This window comes from Mastigoproctus giganteus, chromosome 4, assembly GCF_048544385.1.
Source record: "Mastigoproctus giganteus isolate SK-2022 chromosome 4, ASM4854438v1, whole genome shotgun sequence".
In the NCBI taxonomy this organism is placed as follows: Eukaryota; Metazoa; Arthropoda; class Arachnida; order Uropygi; family Thelyphonidae; genus Mastigoproctus; species Mastigoproctus giganteus.
The window spans coordinates 219132585-219156186 of record NC_143578.1 but is presented as its reverse complement, the minus strand read 5'-3'; the positions used below and the strand labels follow the sequence as shown (position 1 = coordinate 219156186).

Here is a 23602-nt window from a genome sequence, read left to right as displayed (position 1 = left end):
TATATTGGGACAGTTCATGTTACTGAATAGCATATAAGATACAGATTACATAATGAAAATTAATTTGAGAACAAAGAATAGGATGTATTAGGATTGTTGCTTTATAAATCACAGTAGATGCTAAGATGGCTTTGATGCAGAAGACTGCCAGTATAAAATTCTGAAGTTATTAAAAAAAAAAAAAGTAATTGGATATATCAATGCCGGTTTCAAACATTTCTGCTAGTATATGTGATCAATGAGAACAAAGAAAGCGAATGGGCATATGAATGAAAGCTAAATTGCTTTTTTTTTTACTGGATAAAAATATGGGCATATGTTAAACTACAAATTTCAATAATGTAGTTTGCTGCACTGGCAGTGTAAGACCAGTATAACAGGATATATTTTGGGAAAATCCATAGAACAGCACTTCTCAAACTTTCCAGCTCATGAAAAATCCCTTTTATGTTTACAGAGATTTTCAAGAACCATAGATGACTGGACCCAGGGTATCCCAGCAGAACATCGCCCAAAGCATGGCCACCACCGGCTTGTTTTCGTCCCATGGTGCATCCAGGCGCCATCACTTCACCAGGTAAACGATGCACACGTAACCAGCCGTAGACATGGTGCAACAGGAAACAATGTGATTCATCTGACCAGATGACCTTCTTCCAATCACTCAAGGTCCAGTTTCGATTCTCTCATGTCCATTGTTGGTGCTGTCCCTTGTGAATAGTGGTTAGCATGGGCACTCGGAGCGGCCTGTGACTACACAGCCCCATTTTCAGCAGGGTTCGATGTACTGTGTGTTGTGACACATTATTCTCATCACCAGCGTTCCAATTACCGGCGAGTTGTGCCACAGTTGGCCTTCTGTTGCCACGTACCATCTGGGAGAGCCTTCGCTCACCTTGAGCATCAATGAGCTGTGGTTGTCCAACACCTCGCCTGTGATTCGTGGGTTTCCCCTCTCCCTGGTTAGTACCTACTTTCAGTAGGTACTAACCAGGGAGACTCACATCAGCTGTGAGTAGGTACCTACTGAGTACCTACTAACAGCTGACTGTGAGCACCCCACCAGCCGTGCCGCCGTTTCAGTTATGCTCTGACCCAGTTGTCCAGTCATTGAAATTTGGCGTTTGCCAAACTCGCTTAAGTCCGCTGCCTTTCCCACCTGAAGAATAAGAGTAACACCGATTAACGGAGCTCAGTATCAGGTGTTTTTTTTTTTACAATGTCCCGACCCATGCATGCACTGTAGTTCACCTGCAGTTGCTTTGATTTGCATAACTACTTGCTGGTCATAATGTTTTGGCTTATCAGTGTATACTGTTATTTTATTACATTTTTAAAATGTTGAAATATATAATTATAATTAAAGACTAAAGAGGGAATATTAATATATGAAAGGATAACCAGCACTGGAAACTTCCAGACATGAAACTGCAAATGGCGGCCAGCCCTGTCGACGCTGCTCCGTGATTCTCCATTATGATGATCCTGGACTCTTTAATTTGAACTTTACCTATTCTCTTCTTCCTACCCACAGTCTTTCTCCAGGACTCCCACAACTGCACCTAGCACTCTTCCTGCTCCGTTTCGCCTGGGAGGATGCATACGCGCTGTCATCCTCGCTATCTTGTCTGTCTTCCACTTTCCTGTCTCTTCTCTGCTCTTTCCCTGGCCTTCTGCACTCTCGCTCCTGCAAGAGTGTGGACGGCCCGTCAGATGTCTTTTACTCCCTGGTCCGGCTCCTCGTGCCAGTGGACGGATGCTGGGAGTGACCGAGCCTCCCAGTAACGAAGAGACCAGTCATACAACACAAACAAAACACTACTCACACATAACCCACACTGACTGGCTTTGCTATGTTAACAGAGTATTTAACGCGGATTTGTGGGAAACCACGGGAACCGCATAACAAAAAACACTGTCCACTATATGAAAGGATCTGTCTGAGCTCTCAGTTATGTGCAGATGAGTTCCTAGTGTGGTTATTGATTTGATCTTTCCTGTCAGTAGTGTTTCTGCAGTATTAAAGCTGTTGCCACTCAGACAAGTTTCCCCTTACCACTTGGTTGTCTAGTATTTGAAATTCTGCTTGTTAATCGTGGATTTGGCAGCTTTTTGAAGAGCACAGATCTGTGGCTGACATTTTCTCCTTCATTTTTGCCATTGTATTTCACTTTTAAAAGTATGGCATACTTAGATGTTTTGTGGTTCTGGCATCATTGTAGTCAGTTAAAGTTCTTTTTAGGTATTTTTATAGCTTATTTGTTAACTTTAGCTACTAAATTTTTTATTTATCCACAGTATTATTTTTAATTCTATTTACTACTGCCCAGTTGTTTTTGATTCCTGCACGTTTACTAGTATAGTCCCCCCCCCCCCGTTTATGCCGATATTTCATGGATTTAGAATTATACCCTGTCTCTACAGCAGTTTCTAAATTTAATCTATTAGTTTATATTGCTTATTTGCAGTGCACTTGCCTCTTACATTAAAATTTTTATTAAATTTTAGTGGCTACATGGAAACTATACTTCTGTCTATAATCTCCTCTTTCAGGTATTAGCCCTACTTTAATATCTTTTGTTTATTTATTTGTTTACATAAGTGCACATGCATACACACACACACACAGTAGAATCTCAAAAGTCCAGAACATTTTGATTATTTCTGAGTGAAATACACTCAGAAGTGCATGCACACATGGTAGACCCTCAAAAATCCAGAACTTGATTATTTCCGAGTATTCAACTGTGCAAAGGGATATACTAGCCAATCTTTAAAAAAAAAAAAAAAAATTGTGTGCGCGTTGAGCATGCATAGTGGAAGTTAAACGAAACTTCTTTAGACCCTTTTGAAATGTTTATTATTTCAATGTTACAGTGGTTTAATTTTTTACAATTGTTTTACAAGTTTATTACCAAGTTTTTACAGATCTCTACTTTGTACTCAATGGAGGTGGTTTCAGTTGTCACATTGCACGTATATGTGCTCTATATGCCTTACAATGCACGCTATTAGTCTTCAGCATGTTGAATTATAAATTTTTTTCCATCAATTTTTTATGAAATACGGTGGAGAATGACGAAATATTTTGGTTTTTAAATTTTTAAAATCTGACTGCTAGAAGCTGAGATTGTAGAGATTTAAAATGTAAACACGACACGTTGAGTTAACCATGCCGTGTTGTAGGGGTACCGATTGTGTCACATACGCTGCCGCATTGCTGGTGCCTGGTATGGAGTGCTGCAATGCTGGGGGTGCTGAATCATTTTGTCGCATTTTTGTGGTAATTTTTGTCAATCCATGGATGCAAGTTACTCCCATGTGAAAATTGCCTGGGACACCCCTAAAGTTTCACATAAAAAAAAAAAAAAATGCAAGCACACAGGTATTGGAGTTATGCATATGTTCCATTAACAATTTTCAAATAGCAATTTCTTCCTACTTGCGATATTTCCTAAATCGCATGTCATTGTTACTATGTATCACAATGTTACTATGTATTTACATTGTTTTATGAATCATTCTGTACTTAATGGTAAAGTAGTATGTATTTAGTTTTTTAGGCAATTTGATTGCTGAAACCACATTACACTATTTATTCCTCATTAAAAAAATATTGGACAGTCACAACACCCATACTGGAGGAAGCATTTGAAACTGTGATCTTTATTTCTTAGGCAATTACATTACCCATTGGATCAAGTTGGCAGTACATGCTAACATTTTGGCTTAATGGTGGCAACTGTTGTTCTGTGGAGATCATAGGGATTCAAATACAAATATTGATTTATAAAATGAATGACTTTATCTGTTGTAAATACATAGTAACAGTGACATGTAGTCTAGGAAATATGTAAAGCAGGAAGAAATTCCTGTTTGAAAATTACTTACCTAATACAAATAATGAATTACCCTTGAATATTTTGCTTGTGCATAACTTCAAAAATAAAAAAAATAAATAAATAAAAAAACCCAAAATTTTCAAAAATCCAGTGTGTCGTGCACCAAGGATGCCAGATTTATGAGTACCTACCATGTACATACAAAGCTGTTATGTTTAGTTATAAAAATCAATTTTGAACACCTTCATGATATTTTTCTAAAGCAGATTTCTGGAGGTCACTACCATAAAACAATAAAAACAATTAGCAGTTTCCGGTTTATTGGGCTTTTCTGTTGTCGCAATCTATTAAAAACGAGTAGTAAACTCAATCTTATTGCATTTGTGATGATACCAATATCTGGAATTCTATGGAATTTTATGTTATTATGGTGAAGTGCACTTCCCCTTCACTGAAATCTTCAATCATATAAAAAACATAAATAAACTTTCAGAATCTTCTCTTCATTCCTATTTTTTGAGCTTTGTAAAGTTGTTACTCTGTATCTCATTTGCGTGTATTGTGTTATTACTTGCAATTTGTGTGTTCTTTGTTACTGATTGCTTATTTTCTTACTGTTTTAAATTTTACGACCAAAAAAAAAAATGTCAGTGAACAGAAATATTAATTAGTTAGTATTAATTAAGTTATGTATTTAAGCTTAAATTTATTTTTATTTTGTTGACCTGTGGGAAATATTCTTCTGATTTTTGCACATCATTTAATTTTGTTAATTGGAGGAAGTAAAGTGTAAATTTGTGTTCTGTATCAATTAAAATTCAATTCGCAAACGTGATCACAATGATCGGCGTTTCTACATATCGTATAGTGAAGGGTTATTTTATTTTGGAGAGTCCATCTTAAAGTGATTTGATCGTAGATTAAATTAAATTATGTATCGTATTTAGATTAAATTAGTTTTGTATAAATACTGTACTCTACATTATTATTCATTCTATGTTTTTTCAGCCTAATTTAACTTCGTTACAAATCATAAAATGCTGTACATGATGAAGTTTGTTGGGGGTTATAATCTCAGTGTGTTGTACTATATACTGTACATGTATTTTGTATCTACAAGACCTAAGTCGGACTTACGTACATGAAAAAAACAAACCCGATTAAGTACATAAGTTGAGGAGTGCCTGTATTTATTTAATATAAAATGGAAATTGACCTTAAGAGATGAAGTCAGTCAATAAATTTGGTGCTTACATCCCAATTTAAACTCAGCTTAGTGTATGAGAGGGTTAAAGTAACTGCATATTTCCATGAAAAAGTATTTTGTGGGCAGGTTTTATTAGGTATGTAAAGGGACTGTGTGTGTACATCTTCTGTTTCCTTATATGATAGTATATTGCCACATGCATGTGATATTGTGGCCCATTCAGTTATAAGATGACAGGACTACTTGAAACATAATCAAACATAGAGGTGCATAGTGTGATTGGGTTTCTGCATGTTAACTCTTTCAAGAGTACATTTTTCTATGATCAGATACATTTGAAACGATGCCTGTTTATAAAGTAAGAATTATATGGAAATGTAAGCAAGCTTATACAGCATCAGCCAAAGAAAAACTACCCACTTCATCTGTTCCAATCCCCTATAATAATTTGTCCAGTTCTTCCTTAAATTTATTCAAACTGTCTGCTTCAACAGCACCAGATGGAAGTTTATCCCACCCAACAATCAGTTACTCTCTGGCTGAAAGCAAATTTTTGCACTAGCCTCATTAGTTAATCTGACATCCTGGAGCCATCATTTTCCAATTTATGTCCCTTTATGTGTGCGTTAGAGAAGTTAGGATGCCATCAGCATTTAGTTTACTCAACCTACTTAAAGCCTTCAACACTTTGATTAGATCTCCTCACATGTGCAGTTTCAAAGTGCTGCAGTTTGCAGAATTAAAATCTTTCTTGGTAAGAATATCCTTTTGGATCCTTGACTAATCTTATTGCTCTTCTCTGCACTCATTCCATCACTTCCACAGCTTTCTTAAAATGAGGCTTCCAGACCTGTATGCAGAGTACTCAGGATGTGGCCTGACCATTGCTTTATATAATGGGATAATTACCTCCTTGCTTTTGATGGAAAATCTATATATCATTTAACAGAATCCCACGAGCTGTCCTAGTGCTACTCAGATAAGTTGATGTTGGATAATACATTTACCCATAGACTTATTCTGGGATTACTGCTGCCCATATGCAGTACCTTGTAGTTATCAGTCCATGTCAACTTTAATTGCCACTTCTTACCCCAACCACACAATTTTTTTAGGCCTTGTTCCAGTAGTATGACTTGATTCCTGTAATTAATTATCCTACTAACCTTTATGTCATTTGTAAACTTAGAAAATAAGCTTGATATGCTTTCATCATTGGCACCTCCGTGGGCAGGAGCAGCAGTGCGTAGCACACGCTTCTTGATTAGACCGGGGTTCGAGCCCGTGACCACCAAATACGGAGGATGCGGAAAGGTCAGAGAATGACCACCGCATATCCCCAGAGCAATATGGCCTTAGTTGCTAATGCTCCTAAAAACCAAATAACAGCTTTCATCATTAGTGTTAATAAATATTGAAAACAGTAAGGAACTCAAGGGACTCCACTACTCCACTTAATGACATTAGTCCAGGAAGCACAGTACCCATTTATAACCACCCTCTATCTTCTTACACACTATCATCCCCTGATAATTTTTCATTTGTCAGTCCCAAAATAATTGCAATTTGTCAGTGATCTGAACAGGATTATCGATAGTCATTCCATTCCTTTAATTCTGGTATTAACATAAACAGAGAAGCTTATGTTTAGCATAAGCAATGCTTTTCTTTGCATTCTTAGCCAAAGACATCTCATAATTTGCTTTAGCTTGCCTAACCTGTATAGTGACTTGGTTGTGAACTGGTATGTACATATTGTAGTTTTCTCTGTTCTCCGATAAAAATTATAATCATATCATGCATTTTTATTGTCTGCCACTAGTCTCATTAGTTCATCTTACATCCATTTAGGTCTAAACATTGAACAGTATCTTTTAGCTGGTATGAAAATCTTTGTATCTTCTATGATTACTTCTTGAATGCTGCTTCCCATTTAGAATTTGCACTTGATATTCAGTTGGTTGCAATGAAATGACTAAAACTTGTCTAAGACCATTGTAGTCATCTTTGCAAAAGCAAAATCCCTACACTTTACTCTTTATAGTAGTCATCTTTAAGTAGATCCCACATTAATGTGTCGTGATCACTACTGCCTAATTCTTTTATCTGGAGATTCTTAATCCATGAAGAGTCACTGCTGATAATCAAATCAAGCGTATTGCTTTCTCTAGTTGTCTTTCTAGCATGCTGGTGTAGAAAACAATCTAGTGTGTAGAGAAAGGATGCATGAGCAACCAGCTCACAAGTTTGTCATTGTCTGGAGAGTTAAACTGCACCATTATGAGAAGTTCTGATTTACTGGACTACTCCATTTGTCTGTACATTCGATAGCCACCACAGTCATTTGGTGTGTAACATACTCCTCTCATTTTTGTTTTCCCAGTGTTTATGTACCACAAAACTAACTCAACATTACACTGGTCACTCATTTAAACTGAGTGCACAGTCTTAGTTCTATATGCTTCTTAACAAACAGCATAACTCCCTCCATCCTGTCCTATTTGATGAATTTGAGGTATTGCTCAAAGAATCAAAGGCGGATATTGTTGGGATATCAGAGGCGTGGTGTCGCACAGATATAAGGAATGCAGAACTGGAATTTGGGGAATACAACGTGTACAGAAAGGATAGACAGGACAGGATAGGAAGGGAAGAGGGGTTATGCTATTAGTTAAGAAACACACAAAATCCAAGGAAGTGAAGTCAGTTGACATCGCTGGACAGTGCAGTGTTGAGTCAGTTTGGTGTGACGTAAGCATTGGGAGATCAGAATTGTGAGAGTAGGAGTGTTCTATAGGCCTAATGACTCTGAAGAATATAATAAGAAACTGTACAGGGAAATAGAGTGGGCCAGTAAATCAGAGAGTCTTATAATGGGGGATTTTAATTTCCCAGATATTGACTGGAATTTGTGAGTTGGTCACTCACAAGGCTTTTGTGGATTTATTGGATGATTGTTTTCTACATCAGCATGTTCGGGAGGCAACTAGAGGGAGTAATACTCTTGATTTGATTATCAGTAGTGATTCTTCATGCATTAAGAATCTGCAGATAAAGGAACCACTAGGTGGCAGTGAACACAGTGTGCTGAAGTGGGATTTCCTCAAAGAGGTAACTACCATCAGGGGTAAAGGGAAGGGTTTCTGGTTTCATTGTTTGTTGGGTTTTTAGGAGCATTAGCAACTAAGGCCATATTCCTCCATGGATATGCGGTGGTCATTCTCTGACCTTTCCGCATTCTCCATATTTGGTCGTCATGGGCTCGAACCCCGGTCTAGATCAAGAAGCATGTGATACGCACTGCTGCTCCGGCCCACCTGGCTACGGAGGCGCCTTTTCTTTCATAAAGGCGACTACGATGGTCTGAGACAGAATTTAAATTCTATACAGTGAGACCAACTGATGATGTTACCAACAGCAAATTCAAAATGGAAAGCATTCAAAGAACTTACCTTGGAAGCTACTAGGCTTTACATACCAACTAAGAAATATTGTTCAAGGTTTAGGCCTAAATGGATGCCAGATGAACTAATGAGACATATGGCAGAGAAGAAAAATGCATGGGATACATATAAAATAACATGTGACACAGAAACCTGTGATAGATATAAGTTGATCTGTAACCAAGTTACAAAGGAGGTTATGCAGGCAAAGGCAGATTACGAGAAATCTTTGGCAAAGGATGCAAAGAAAAACAGAGTTCTTTATTAGGTGGTAGATGACTTTCATCAACAGGTGAAATACCACCACTTTGCTTATTGGAGGCTTGAAGTGGTGAAACCCATGTTTAGTCTCTAGAGCAAAGTTTCCGGCATCCCCCCCCCCATACTTCTCTTTCAATCCATGCACGGTACTAAGTACTATAGGTTTTGATACCTTTCGTGTTTGGGGTTTTCATAAAAAAAAAAAAAAAAAAAAACTCTAGAAGGAAGGGGATGAATCAGATTGGTCCACTTGATATCGATGGTTCAACTGTTGATGAGCCTGCTCCGGTAGCTAACAAACTAAATGAATATTTTGCATCAACATTCACACATGAGGAGTTATTCAGCGAGGGGAATGCCAGAGGTGTATTCAACTCTGGCAGTAAGCTAGATAATCTTGTAATAACTGGGAGTAAAGTGGAGGAGAAATTGTTGAAGATAAACACAAGAAAGGTACTCCTTTAATATAACAGGATAGATCCCATCCACCCCAGGTGGATGGGATCTATCCGGTTATATTAAAGGAGGCAGCAAAGGAAGTAAGCAAACCCTTAGCCATAATTATGAGAGCTTCCTTGGACTCAGGGGAGATACCCATAGACTGGAGATGTGCAAATGTGACCCCAATTCACAAAGGAGGATCAAAGGCTGACACAAGTAATTATAGACCTGTGAGTTTAACTTCTGTTCCAGTAAAATTAAGGGAGGCACTGGTTAAAGAAGCACTGCAGAATCATCTAGACAAGACTTCAATTATTGCTCGGATACAGCATGGTTTTGTTAAGGGAAAGTTTTGCCTGACCAATTTGATTGGATACTATGATGCAGTCACAAAAGAACTGGATGCAGGGAATAACTTTGATATTATATACTTGGATCTTAGAAAGGCTTTTGATACTGTTGCACATGGAAGACTGCTGCACAAATTGGAGCAGTGTGGCATTGGAGGCAAATTGCTGCTATGGATAAAGGGGTGGTTGAGGGGGACAAGTCAGAGAGTGGTAATCAATGGACACTGCTCATCGTAGAATAATGTTATTAGTGGAGTCCCTCAGGGTTCAGTGTTCGGTCCCTTGTTGTTTTCTGTATTTATAGATGATATTGATCATAGTATATCAGACATATCAAGCTTAATGTCCAAGTTTGCAGATGATACAAAGGTTGGCAGTGTTGTTAAGGGCACTACTGAAGTATGCTGCTGGAACAGGATCTGGAAAGGTTGAGTAGATGGGCTGAGAGGTGGCAAATGAAGTTGAACATTGACAAATGTAAAGTACTACATATGGGAAAACAGCAACCCCAGAGCAACGTATCAACTCTGTGGTACTACACTAACAGTGGTAGAGAATGAAAAGGACCTGGGGGTAATTGTGCAGGCAGATATGAAGTTTTCTGAGAAGTGCAGACAGGCTGCAAGAGTAGCTCATGGTGTCTTCTCATGATATGGAGGAATTTTTCTAGCAGGGATAAGGAGGTGATTATTCCCTTGTATAAGGCAATGGTCAGGCCACACCTTGAGTACTGTATACAGGTCTGGAGGCCTCATTTCAAGAAGGATGTAGAGCTGCTGGAACGAGTACAGAGAAGGGCAACAAGATTAGTGAATGGAACAAAGGGTTGCTATTACGAAGAAAGGTTTAAGTTTTGAAAATTACAGTGTCTGGAGACTAGGCACCGGCGAGGTGATCTGATAGAGCTGTATAAAGCCTTGAATGGTTTGAGAATGCTCAGTGCCGATGGGATTCTTCCTTTTGCTCAGAATAATCACCTGAGAGGGCATAAATTCAAATTGAGGAAAGACCGATGTAGGATAGATGTGCAGAAATTTGCCTTTAGCCAGCGGATAGTTGGTTGGTGGAACAGATTTCCATCCCTTGTTGTGGAAGTTGATAGTCTAAATAAATCTAAGGCTGCACTGGTATTTCGAACGAACGGAGGGGTGAAGTGGAAGTGTGTTTTTTTTGTTTTTTTTTTTTTTTTGCCTTATGCTGCATAAGCTTGCTTTCTTGCATCATATGCCTCTACCAATGCTTTCTGTGCACATTATATTTGCCATGTTCAAATTATGCTGCCTCCCTTACGTCTGAGCGGCATCATGTTTCTGATTTCCCTAAAAATTTGCATTTGGTGACTTATCTGGGTTTCTGTCAAGAATTGTAACTGATATTGATACAGGCATTTGTCATTGGGATCTGAAAAACAAAACATGTTGTTTTGTTTCCAGATCCTACTATAGTGTTTCCATGTAGCGGAAACACCATAGTGGGATCATGTAATGAAAACACCATAGACCAGGGTTTCCCAAACTTTAAGCACGGACTGATGTTTACAGATTTTTTTATTTTTTTTTTCACGGCCCACCTGTAGCTGTATTTTCAATAATTATACTCAAAGGTTTAGGAAATAATGACACTACCATGGACATTTAACATACTGGTAATAATGCAATTAGGTATTCATTAACATCAGTAAATATAAATAAAAGATAGGTAATTATTTTCTTTGTTTATTTTCAAAAGTTTACATAAAATTGACATATTTTAGGAAAGGAAATAAGGAATTTTTTTATAGTTTTATGTAGGTATATTTCAAATAATTTTTTTTGGACCTGTACCAGTCCATGGACCAAACTTTGGGAAACCCTGCCATAGACCACTGGCTGAAAAATTTGGGACTGGCATCTCTAAGAAGATCATGGCCACCATTTTTTGGGATATCAAATTCTTTTGATAAAAACTACATGCCACATAAAAAAAATAAAAACAATTGCTGGGGATGCCATGTTGCTGTTCTCAAGAATTTAAGAGAAAACACAGTAACAGGGAAGAAGGGAAATTGACATGTCTTGCCTTTTCTTTTTTTATTTAATTATAATTTCTGTAGATTGTAATTTTCAGGAAATATGTGTGAAGGTTGTTCCAGAAAAAAGTTGGAGGAGCAAATGAGGAAGAAGAAAAGTTGGTTCTGTGAGGTTGAAATTGGACAGTAAAAGGAGGCTAACTGGATGCAGCATATGTTTAGACTGATTTGGAAGGGAGAGGGGGAATTATAGAAGGAAATTCAGAAGTGCCCATGAAAGGATCTACAGAAAAGGCATACAGCAGAAACAGACCATCTAAGAGATGGTGTGCAGAGACTTTGTAAGGGATGATTAAATTAACCTAACTACTCTCTTTTGAATGGAGTCAAGAAGCCTGAATGAGGTTATGGGGGTGCTGCCCCAGATGTGGGAACAATATTCCATGGTAGAACAGATTTAAGATTAGTACAGAGTGAGTTTAGAAGAAAAGTAATGCTGAGACAAAGAGAACCCATGTTTTAGATGCAGAGGAAGCAATATTTAAGAAGTGCTTATGGGGAGGGAGGGAGAGGGAGAGAGAGAGAGAGAGAGATTAAAGTTCAAGGTAATTCCTAATAGAGATATGTGATCTTGTCTAGAAATCTGAGTGTTGTTGAAGATAAGCATAGCAGAAGAATCCTTTATGTGAGATATTAGACAGGTATGAGTTATAGAAAGACTGAAATTAATTTATTTACCTTTACCCCACTCCTGCAGGGCAAGGTTTCTCCAAGTGGAAGGTGGAATGCAATGTGCTATTATTATGATGCCAGCAGATTGGCTTTATCTTTAGCTGAGGTGGCAATGGAACCATTGGTTTTAACATAGGGAGGAGTAGAAACGGGCAAAAGTTGCAGCTAATAGCATTGGCAAGAAATTAGAATGCTCAACTACTCTATGGACAAGAACAAGTTTTCTATGCTTAGCGTGTTCAAAATCTAATTTATATTGATTAATAACTGTTTTACAATTGTTTTGAGCTTTGGTGTAAGCAGAAACGAATCTGAAAATTAGGATGCATGCATAATTTGACATGCAACATTCTTATTTAGAACAGCCTTAGTGCATTTTTTGCATTTTTGTAATGCTAAACACTAGGTTGAGATTGGCCATAAGAGGAAGGCTTCATTGGAGAAAAGACCATCACTAAGTTGTGATGCGAGGTGCCTCGAGGACCACTCACCTCAACTGTGTACTTGGAAGGATTGTTTGTGAAAAAAATATCAAGATGTACACTGTGGTTAGGATTATCTCATTTTCTGGTAGGTAAATGAACAATCTGAGCAAGGTCATTAGTAATTGCAAATGCCTTAGCATCTCGTCCAGCTGTGTGGGTCCGTGTGACTAGAAAACAGAAGCCAGCTAGAGTTGGGAACATTAAAATTACCAGGGAAAATTATGTCCCTGTTAGGAAAGTTGGACTGGAGAAAATCAACTTTCAAAGAAAGGAAGTTAAAGAGATCCAAGTGATTAGTGGAGTTGGGAGAATGATAGAGGCAACAGATGAATTTGACAGAATGTGGTAGAGATTTAAAGACAGATGGTCGCAAGGGGGGGATTCCAAATTACTAACCCTCTGACAGGGAATATCAGAACGGACATATGCACAAGTACCATCTTTGAAAGTAAAAGGAATTGTACTGTGAATAATTAGGACAATTGAGATGAGCAGTGGTTGAATCAACCAGTAATTGGGTTTTGTTTGGTCAGAAAAAGCATGTGGAATTTGGCAGACTAAGTGGAAATGGACATCATTGAGATTGGAACTGAGACCATGTATATTCGTGAAATGAATTAGGAAGTATTTGATCAATTTAGATTTTTAAACAGGTAAGTTTGTAGTATTAATTTGACTATTCATGATGTGTTTAGTAATACAAAAAAAGGTAGATTGGACATGTATGGAGTAATGTAATTTTTGGATATGGCAAAAATATACCCAGCTCCTTGATGTAATGTGATCACGACAATCCCCCCCCCACCCACATACACACTACTTGGACTCTCTCCAGTGACTATCTAGCAAAAGAGGCAGTGAGATTATATACTGGCTGATCTAGAAGACTCCTAGAGAGTATCCAATAGGTTTGGCCCAGTGGACTTTCTAGTGGCTGGCCTGCAAACACAGTTTTAGAGCTGTACCCTTTAAATGTAAGGAAAATTTGATCTCTCCATGATGTCCATCACATCAAAAGACATCAATCATACTGCATGACAAAAGAGATGTGGGGTAGCTGGAGCTTTTCTTCGGAGTAGTAAACATGAGTTTCGCCACTTTGAGTCTCTGATATGCACTGGTTAATGAGAATCACCTACCACCTAGTATTGCCTGGTAACACAGAGGGGCATTTCTCTGTGTGGTGTGGACCCGTGGCCATTAACACTTCCATTACAATGCTCCTTTACACATCTCAAAAATTTAGAAATTGCTGCTTTGAGAGATTATGGATTCCAGGAGTTAAACAACTCTCCCAATAATTCAGGCTTGGCCCTGCATGGGCATAGATTTTCAATTGATGGTTATCTCAAGGGACCTGTAAATGTTTTTTTTTTTTTTTTTTCCTTTTCACCACAAGTATTCCCTTTTTGCCCTCAAAATGGAGGATATGTATTGAATTCATGGGATATATATTGACATGAAAAAAGAAGCATGTTTCTCTTTTACTCAGGTGGATAACTTTTTTTGAGTGACCCTCATGGCAGTTTTGAAAATTGGTGGACATTGCACCAGTCTGCCATTCCCCTTCCCCCATTTTGGCTTATAAAAGCTGAAATTGAATTGAATGATATGTAAACATATTAGAGAGAGGCTATTATTATTTAAAAACATGTTTTTGTGATTTTTTTTTTTTAAGAAAATTGGTGCTTTTACTAATAAATTAGTAAAAAAATGGGCTAAGGTAAAGAAAGCCAGCACGAGAACGACAAGAAACGTTGGATAACTTATGTGGAAAATTAGTTTCCCAACATGGCACTCTAACTCCTACCATCTGTTTACTGAGCTGCTTGCTTGGTAAACAGATGGTAAGTTTTATCGGTCTGGAGCAGAAATCGAGAAGGATATATTGATTGACAGGTAGGCGTGACAAACGATGAAATGATTGATGGTAGGCACAACAGACGACAAGCTACAGGGCATATATTATTGAACAAGAAAATAAAAATACAGTCATAAAAAATTTATTTTTTTATGACTGTGATTCTAAAGAAAAACGGTTAGATTATCTCCTCCACTTTGGAAGGGGTTCAAGTTCCCATGGGATTCAAGTCGAGGTAACCTGACCTTTTTTCACCATTACGATATAATGGTGAAAAAAGGTTAGGGCATGTGTGATTAGGGCAAGTTACCATTAGTGCTACTAAAGTAATACTAAACCGATATTATCGTGTGTTGTTTTCTCGCATCCATCAGCACATCGTTTGCCATGCCTACTTTTCAATCAATACATTGTTCTTACTTTGCTCCAGACCAATAACACCTATCATCTGTTTACCGAGTGAGCAGCGCTAGAGTGCTGTATCGGGAAACTAATTTTCTGTGTAAGTTATGACGTTTCTCGTCGTTCTCATGCTGGCTTTCTTTGCCTTCACCAAAAGAACATTAAATTATGAATAATATCGAACACCATGCTGCTTTATTAATTTTGTATTGGTACTAGTGTTAGACTGGCTGAATGAAGTGGATTTTTTTTTACATAAAGTCCAATTGTTCATATTTTTCCCATTGCCAGATTATGCAGTCTGCTTTGAAATTAACCAAATTCTGCTGTTGCAGTAATTCTAGGTGGTAGATGACTCTCATCAACTGGTGCAATACCACCACTTTGCTTATTGAGACTCAAAGTGGTGAAACTTATGTTTAGTCTCCAGAGCAAAGTTGTGGCAACCCCACAACCTCTTCCATCATGTTGTATGATTGATGTCTTTTGAGGTTATGATGGACATCATGGTGATCCAACCTTCCATATGTTTTGAGGGTACAGTTCTAAAACGGTGTTTGCAGGCCGGCCACTAGATATTTCATCAGACTGAATCTATTGGTAACTCTTTAGGTTTCCAGATCATCTAGAGTATAATCTTGCTGCATCTACTCTGCCAGATAGTGACATGAATTGTCAAACTACTAGAACAAACTTATCTGCAGAAAGATCTACACCTCCCAAATGCTTCATTCATTTCACAAAAATATGTAGTCACAAAAATATGTTTCACAAAAATCAGTTCAAATCTCAATGATGTCCATTTCCACTTACAATATGCCAAACTCCATATACTTTTTCTGACAGAATTACAACTGCCAGTTGATTCAACCACTGCTTATCTCAGTTTTATGAATTATTTGCTGTATGATTCCTTTTACTTCAAAGGTGGTATCTGTGCATGTGTCTGCTCTGACATTCCCTGTCAGAGACTCAGTAATTTGGACTCTCCTCCTTTCAATTTTCTCTACTATATTGTTAAATCATCTGTTGCCTCAGTTGTTCCCCGAACTCCACTAATCACTTGGAACTCTTTGAAACTTGACTTTCTCCAGTCCAACTTTCCTGACAGTGAGGTGATTTTCCTTGGTGATTAATGTTCACAACTCCAGCTGTCTTCCATTTTATTGTCACATGGACCCAGCTGGTCAAGATGCCGAGGATTTTGCAATTACTAACGACCTTCCTCAAATTGTTCATTTATCTACCAGAACACCAGATAATCCTAACCACACAGTGTACATCTTGATCTTTTCTCACAAACAATCCTTCCAAGTACACAGTTGAGGTGAGTGGTCTTCTAGGCACATCATCACAATTTGGTGATGGCCTCTTCTCCAATGGAGCATTTCTTCCATGGGCATTCTCAACCTCATGTTGTTTGGCATTACAAGAATGCAAAATGGGATGATCTGTGAGACTTGTTTTCCTTGGACGGATTACTGTTTCAAATCTTCTGATGTTAATGTTTGCTCAGATCATGTCAGTGAAATTATTCTTGTAACAACGAAATTTTTTTTTTTTATTCAACACTTCACCCTGAAGTTTCATCTTTTATCTAAACCTTGGTTTTCCAATAAATCTGCTAAGGGTGTTCAGGATAAGAATGTTGCATATCGCAATTGGCTTGTATCCACATCTGGTTCATTTTCTGCCTACATGAAAGATCGCAACAAATTGAAAGGCAGTTATTAATCAGTCCAAACGATTTTGAACAATGTAGAGTTGAAAACCAGCTTCTTTTCCAAATGGTAGTCGAGCATTCTGGTCTCTTGCCAAAGCTTTTCGCTACAACTTTTGCCTATCTCTATTCTCACCTCTGTAAAAACCAGATGGTTCTTTGCCACTTCAGCCAAAGATAAAGCTGACCTGCTAGCATCCTACATTTTTTCTAATTTGCATATTTATTTATTTCGAATATATTTCCAGTCAGGGTCCTTGGATTTGATTTGCTAATAGCACCATGCTTTGAGACTGACCAACTCAAGATGAGGAGGAAATCCATGACTACCAGCAGCTGGTTTCGAACCCTCCACACACTCCACTCAGCCTAGCGCTTGTGTTAACTAGACTACTGGGGCCCACTAGTGTATTGATGATTTTGGTAAATCACCTCTTACCATTCCCAGTACACTCTGTTCAATACCTTCTATGGTCTTCTGTCAAAAGGATCATGGAAGGATTTTGAACAATTTTGATGTTAAGAAAGCTCCAGATCCTGATGGTATTTCTCTGCTTGTTTTCAAAACCTGTGCCTGAAATTACTCATATTCTTTGTCACCTTTTTTCACTTTTGTGTTCCAAAGGTTTTCCCCCTTCTGTTTGGAAATTTGCTCATATCCAGCCAGTTCCTAAAAAAGGGTGACAAATCCCTCTCATACAATTGTTGCCCCATTGAACTTATTTCTACTTTCTAAAGTAATGAAGAAATCAAGTAACCACCAACTCTTAAGCTATCTGGAAACCTTCCATCTGATCAACGATTGCTTGTACTTATTCAGTCAGTGTCAATCCACTTGTGATATTTTGGCTTATGTTACTCATCTAAGAATAAATTCAATGGAAAGGTTTTGTGAAAATCAAGCAGTTGCTCTTGACATTTCAAAGGGTTTGATGGTGTTTGGCATAAAGGTCTTCTAAATAAGTTTCCATCTAATGGTTTGTTAACCTGTTTTTTGTTATTCAGTATCCAGTTTTTTCTCTGGCTGCTCAGTGTGGGTGATGGTGTTATGGCTCTGTCTTCTATGTTCTCCACTACTGTTGGTGTTCTCAAAGGTTTCATTTCTTTCTCCCATTCTTTTTCCCCTTGTATGTTATGACCTACTTCTATTGACCAGAAATTCTATCCATAGTTTTGCTGATAGCACTGGTGATCTCCATGTAATTCTCCAGTGGGGCAAAGATAACCTATGGGATTTCCATCATTCTAAAACTTAGTCCTGTCTTATATCTTGCGAAAAGAATTTTTCTGCTCTTGTACTTATCCTTAATGACACTTATTTCTAGGCAAGATCGTATATCTCTATTGGGATTACCCTGCTTCTAATCTCTCTTGGCATAAGCATGTTACAAATATTGTTTCCTCTGCATCTAAAAAAACAGGGTTTTCTCTTTTTCTCTTGGTGTTACTGTTCTTCCCAACAGCTGTTCACTTTGTACAAATCACAAATCCATCTTGACATGAAATATTGTTACCACAAATGGGACAGTGCCCACCCAAAATCTCTCAGGCTTTTAGATTTCATTTAAAACAGGGCAGTTGAGTTAATTAATTACTCATCTCTAATAGAATCTCTCCACTGTCTCATATGTTCTGTTGCATGCCTTGTCTATAGATACTTCCATGGTACTGTTCTTCTGAATTGGCTTCTATAATTTTTACTTTCTTTCAAAGCAGTCCAAACACATGCCGCAACCAGTCAGTTCAAACTTAAAGAACCAACTTTTCTTCTTCCTCATTTGTTTATTCAACTTTCATTTTCTGGAACAATCATATGTATATCCTGAAAATTACAATCTAGAGAAATTCAAGTCTAATGTCAACAAGTTTCTTCTTTCATCTTCTCAACCTTCAACCCATGCACAATACTAAGTACTATAGGTAATACTATTCTTTCAGAGTTGCTTTTGCTATGAGCACCATAGCAAAAGCTATGGTGCTCGTAGGGCTGATTTCCTATGTAACTTAAATTGGTTTCTTATTTATTTGTGATCAAAAAGCCACAGCAAAGGATACTAAAACACTCAACAAAAATATTGTTTGGTAATAGTAGTAGTAGTAGCATGTGATGCAAGAAAGCAAGTGTATGAGCTTATGCAGCATCAGTCAAAAAAAAAAAAAAAAAAAAATCACACCATTCCCTCCAAATGCCTGTCCAGTTCCTCCTTAAATTTATTTAACCTTATCAACTTCCACAACGACAGATGGAAGTTTGTTCCAGCAGTTAACCACCTGCTGGCTAAAGGAAAATTTCCACACATCTATTCCACATCTGTCTTTTTTTAATTTGAATTTATGTCCCCTTAGGTTTGTAATCTGAACAAGTGGAAGGATCCCATCAGAATTCAGCGTGCTTAATCCATTCAAGGCCTTATACACCTCAATCAGATCACCGCGCAGGTGTCTAGTCTCCAGCCACTGCAATTTGCAGAACTTAAGCCTCTCTTGGTAAGAGGATAGATTTTTTTCTCCTCACCAATCTTGTTGCCCTTCTCTGTACACGCTCAAGGAAATCTACATCCTTCCTAAAATGAGGCCTCCAGACCTGTACGCAGTACTCAAGGTGCAGCCTGACCATTGCCTTATACAGAGAGACAATCACCTCCTCCTCCTCCTCCCTGCCAGCAAAATTCCTATATATCATTGACAAAACCCCATGACCTGCCCTGAGAGCCTGTCTGCATTGCGCAGAAAACTTTATATCTGACTGCACAATTACTCCCAGGTCTTTTTCATTTTCTACCACCTTAAGTGTAGTACTACACAGTTGGTACGTTTCTCTGGGGTTACTTCTACCCATATGCAGTACTTTGCATTTGTCAAGATTAAACTTCAGTTGCCACTTCTTAGCCCATCTGCCCAAATTATCTAGATCCTGTTGCAGTAGCACACTGCCATTACTGTCATTAACAACCCTGCCAACCTTTGTATCATCTGCAAACTTCGACACTAAGCCTGATATACCTTCATCAATATCATTGATAAATATACAAAACAACAGTGGACCCAAAACCGAACCCTGTGGGACTCCACTAATAACATTAGTCCACAAAGAGCAGCACCCATTAATTACCACCCTCTGTCTTCTCCCACTCAACCATCCTTTTATCCATTGTAGCAACTTACCCATAATACTATTTTGCTCCAATTTGTACAATAGTCTTCCATGCGCAACAGTGTCAAAAGCTTTCCTGAAATCCAAATATATGATATCAAAATTATTTTTTGCATCCAGTTCCTTTGTAACCACATCATAATATCCTATCAAATTTGTCAGACAAGACTTTCCCTTAACAAACCCATGCTGTGTCTGAATTATTGCTGCAGTCTTGTCTAGATGATCCTGCAATGCATCTTTAACCAGTGACTCCATTATTTTACTTGGAACAGAAGTTAAACTAACTGGTCTGTAATTACTCGTGTCATCCCCTTTTGTGAATTGGGGATACATTTGCACATCTCCAGTCCGTGGGGACCTGCCCTGAGTCCATCCTTGGACTCAGGGGAGGTCCCCACGGATGGACTCTCATAATTATGGCTAAGGGTTTGCTTAGTTGCTTTGCCGCCTCCTTTAATATAACTGGATAGATCCCATCCACCCTAGGTGCCTTTCTTATGTTTAATTTCAACAATTTCTCCTCCACTTTGCTCTCAGTTATTACAAAATCATTAAGCAACCTGCTACAATGTGTAATACAGTGTAAAGAATAAAATTTTAGTGTTGGAAGAATTCAAGGTTTGTTTCCAGTTTATAAATACTTGTGGATCCCATAGGAAAAATAAATACCTTCAGATTATACTAATGGCTACTTCATTATTTAAGCAAAGACATGATCTCTGCAATACAAGTTAAATGAATGGCAGAAAAATTTGTATTTCAGAGATCAGGTTTTTTTTTTTTTTTTTACGATCTTCATAGGAATTCACATTCCAGATTTTATATACCAGTACTAATGAGTTTAAGGTGATTTTGCCTTTAATGACTTATCTATTTTCATATATTGATTCTTACTGAGAACTTTTTACTTTAGGATATTAATCAAACACTTAAGAAAAGTAAACCTGAAATGGAATACAGTGGCAGTCCAAATACTGGAAGTCAGTCAAACTTTATTATGGCCTGCGATGCTCAAATTCAGAACAACTGTTTAAAGCTGCCTCTTTTCCAACATTCTTTCAAATCGAAATGTTTTCACAAAGTTAATTTGAATCAAAGTAAACAAGCTCCTTTTGATCCAAGGAATAAATTTCCATATGAAGATCTAGTGGTGCATATTAAACAGAAGTCACCTGAAAATTCATCTTCAAGCAGAATAGTTATATTAAGGAAAACAGATGATGTGGATTTTGCAAAGGGAGATGAAGAAAGGCTAAGACGAAAGAAGAAAAATTCATATGGTACACATTAGATTCCCATGTCACAATTTTTAAATGTTGGATGATCATCTATATAATGATTTCACATTAAAGGGGAAAACCTTTAAGCTTATCTCAGGAAAATTGTGAAATGTGATAACATTTGAAAAGAGGACCAAAAGGACCTAGACAATAAATGCTGTTTATCTTTGTTTTTATATTTCCTCCCCATTTAAATTTACATAAAATGTTTGAATTCTTTGCACAAGAAATCATGATGTTTATTTAAAAAAATTAATTGAATTACAACAGAATTATTAAAGTTCAACAGACAGTTTGGTCTCACATTCCATTGTTGTATCAAACAGTTTTAAATTTATTGGGATATTAAATTTATACTTGCATAAACCATGTGTTGCTTATCATTATTATATTGGTAATTATGAATTGGTATTAATTCAAAAATAAAGGGGAGGGTCTTTTTTAATACAATAAAAATAGTACTATATTATTTGTTTTTATTATGTAGGGTAAGTTAAAAGTAACCACCTATTTGGTTGATACCTTAATTTTTCATTAGGTTTACATAGAAGAAATATTGTACTCAGAAAAAATTGCAGTGCATGTTATAATATTTCAATATGACTTATGGCAATGTGGCATATAATGCTAATCAACCTCTTTCCAGATGTGTTGAAAATTTTGCACTTTAAATGTGAATGCTCAATTTTTTTTTTCAGATTGTTGGCTATCTGAATATGATTGTTAATAGCTAAGCCCTTCATATCTAGTGAGGCCTTAGTGTAAACCTTATTGGCCCACTAGATAGATTAGTCTTCTCATAGGTGAAGCATTACTTATTTGAGGTATTGCAATACCATGGAAACTCATGAAGGTATTCACAATATGAGATATAATTAAAATGATACATTAAAAAGACTACCTTGGTAGTAGAAATGATTGTGTGTGCATTACCCACGTATAAGTAAACTCCTTCATACACTTAAGCATTTAGCCAAGAAATATCTTTTAGATATGTTATTGCCTTCTAATGCTAACATGAGAAAAAAATTCTTTTCTATTTTTAATTACATTCTTGGCCAAGGGCTTCTCCTAATCTGCCCTAGTTTTTTCTTCCAAGCATTTTACTTCTCTGCCCCTAGTCTCATCAGTTGATCTGACATCCATTTAGGTTAATTAAACCTGGTAACTCCTATATTTACTTCTCCAAATGTTGCCTATTTAGAATTTGCAGTTGTTAATAATATCAGTTAAACCCATTAATATGAATCTAAAAATTATTTCAGATCATTGTAGTTGCCTTAACAAAGGCAAAACCTCTTGACAATATTTATGTTTAAGTAGGATTATGATCACTGCCACCTAGTGGTTCATTTACCTGGTCAGGTGTGTGTTAAGTGGCAAAGCAACAATAATATACTGACACCTCTATGTGAGGTGTCAGTATATTGTAATTTCAAGAGTTCTTTGGCAGGTTCGTTAAATCCAGAATTTCGTGAGGAAAAAGTCTGTGCAACCCATACCTGAGACTGACTAATCTAGCTATGTGAAAAGGCCCATACGAATTCCTTGTCTCATTCTCATCGACAGGATTCAAACTCAGGTCTTTTCTACCTGGTGTGGGAGGGTGGTGATTATATCACCTTTGCTACCCATGAGGTCTTCTTTATCTGAAGATTCTAATGCACAAAGAATCACTGCTGATAATCAGATCAAGAGAATTGCTTTCTCTTGTTGCCTCTCTAACATGCTGGTGTAGAAAACAGTCATCCAATAAATCCAGAAAAGTTCTGTGTGAGCAAGCAACTGAAGTTCCAGTCAATTTCTGGGAAAGTTAAAAAATCCCTCTTTATAACATTGTGACACTTACTTGCCCATTCTTTTTACTTTTTTTTTAATGAAAACCCCAAACACAAGAGGTATTAGACCTATAGTACTTATTACCGTGCTTTGGTTGGAGGTTGAGAAGACGAAAGAAGATATTTGTTGACATTAGAATTGAACTTCTGTAGACTGTAATTTTCAGGAAATACATATGAAGGGAGGTTGTTCCAGAAAACAGCAGTTGAATGAATAAACGAGGAAGATGAAAAGTTGGTTCTGTGAGTTTGAAGTTGGACAGTAAATGGATGTTGGCTGGTGGCAGCACGTGTTCAGACTGTTTTGAAAGAGAGAGCAGGAATTATAGAAGCCAATTCAGAAGAACAGTGCTGATGGAAGTATCTGTAGAAAAGGTGCAGTACGTCTATGAGACAGTGAGTGGAGAGACTCTGTTAGAGAGGAGTCATTAATTAACCTAACTGCCCTCTTCTGAATGGAATCTAGAAGCATGAGAGGTTTTCTGGACACCGCCCCAGATGTGGGAACAATATTCCATGGTAGGGCAGATTTGCAATTTGTACAGAGTGAACAGCTGTTTGGAAGAAAGGTAATG

The 23602-nt window shown here is 37.4% G+C and overlaps 1 protein-coding gene across 1 annotated transcript in view; it reads left to right on the top strand.

The window, feature by feature from the left end:
- LOC150087413 (PC-esterase domain-containing protein 1A-like) overlaps positions 1-21317 on the top strand; it is a 151827-nt gene extending 130510 nt beyond the window's left edge. Inside the window, exon 8 of the mRNA XM_090372054.1 lies at positions 20823-21317. Within this exon, the coding sequence (XP_090228180.1) occupies positions 20823-21200 (378 nt within the window). The 3' untranslated portion in view covers positions 21201-21317. The remainder of the gene's footprint in view (positions 1-20822) is intronic.
- Positions 21318-23602: the final 2285 nt, after the last annotated feature.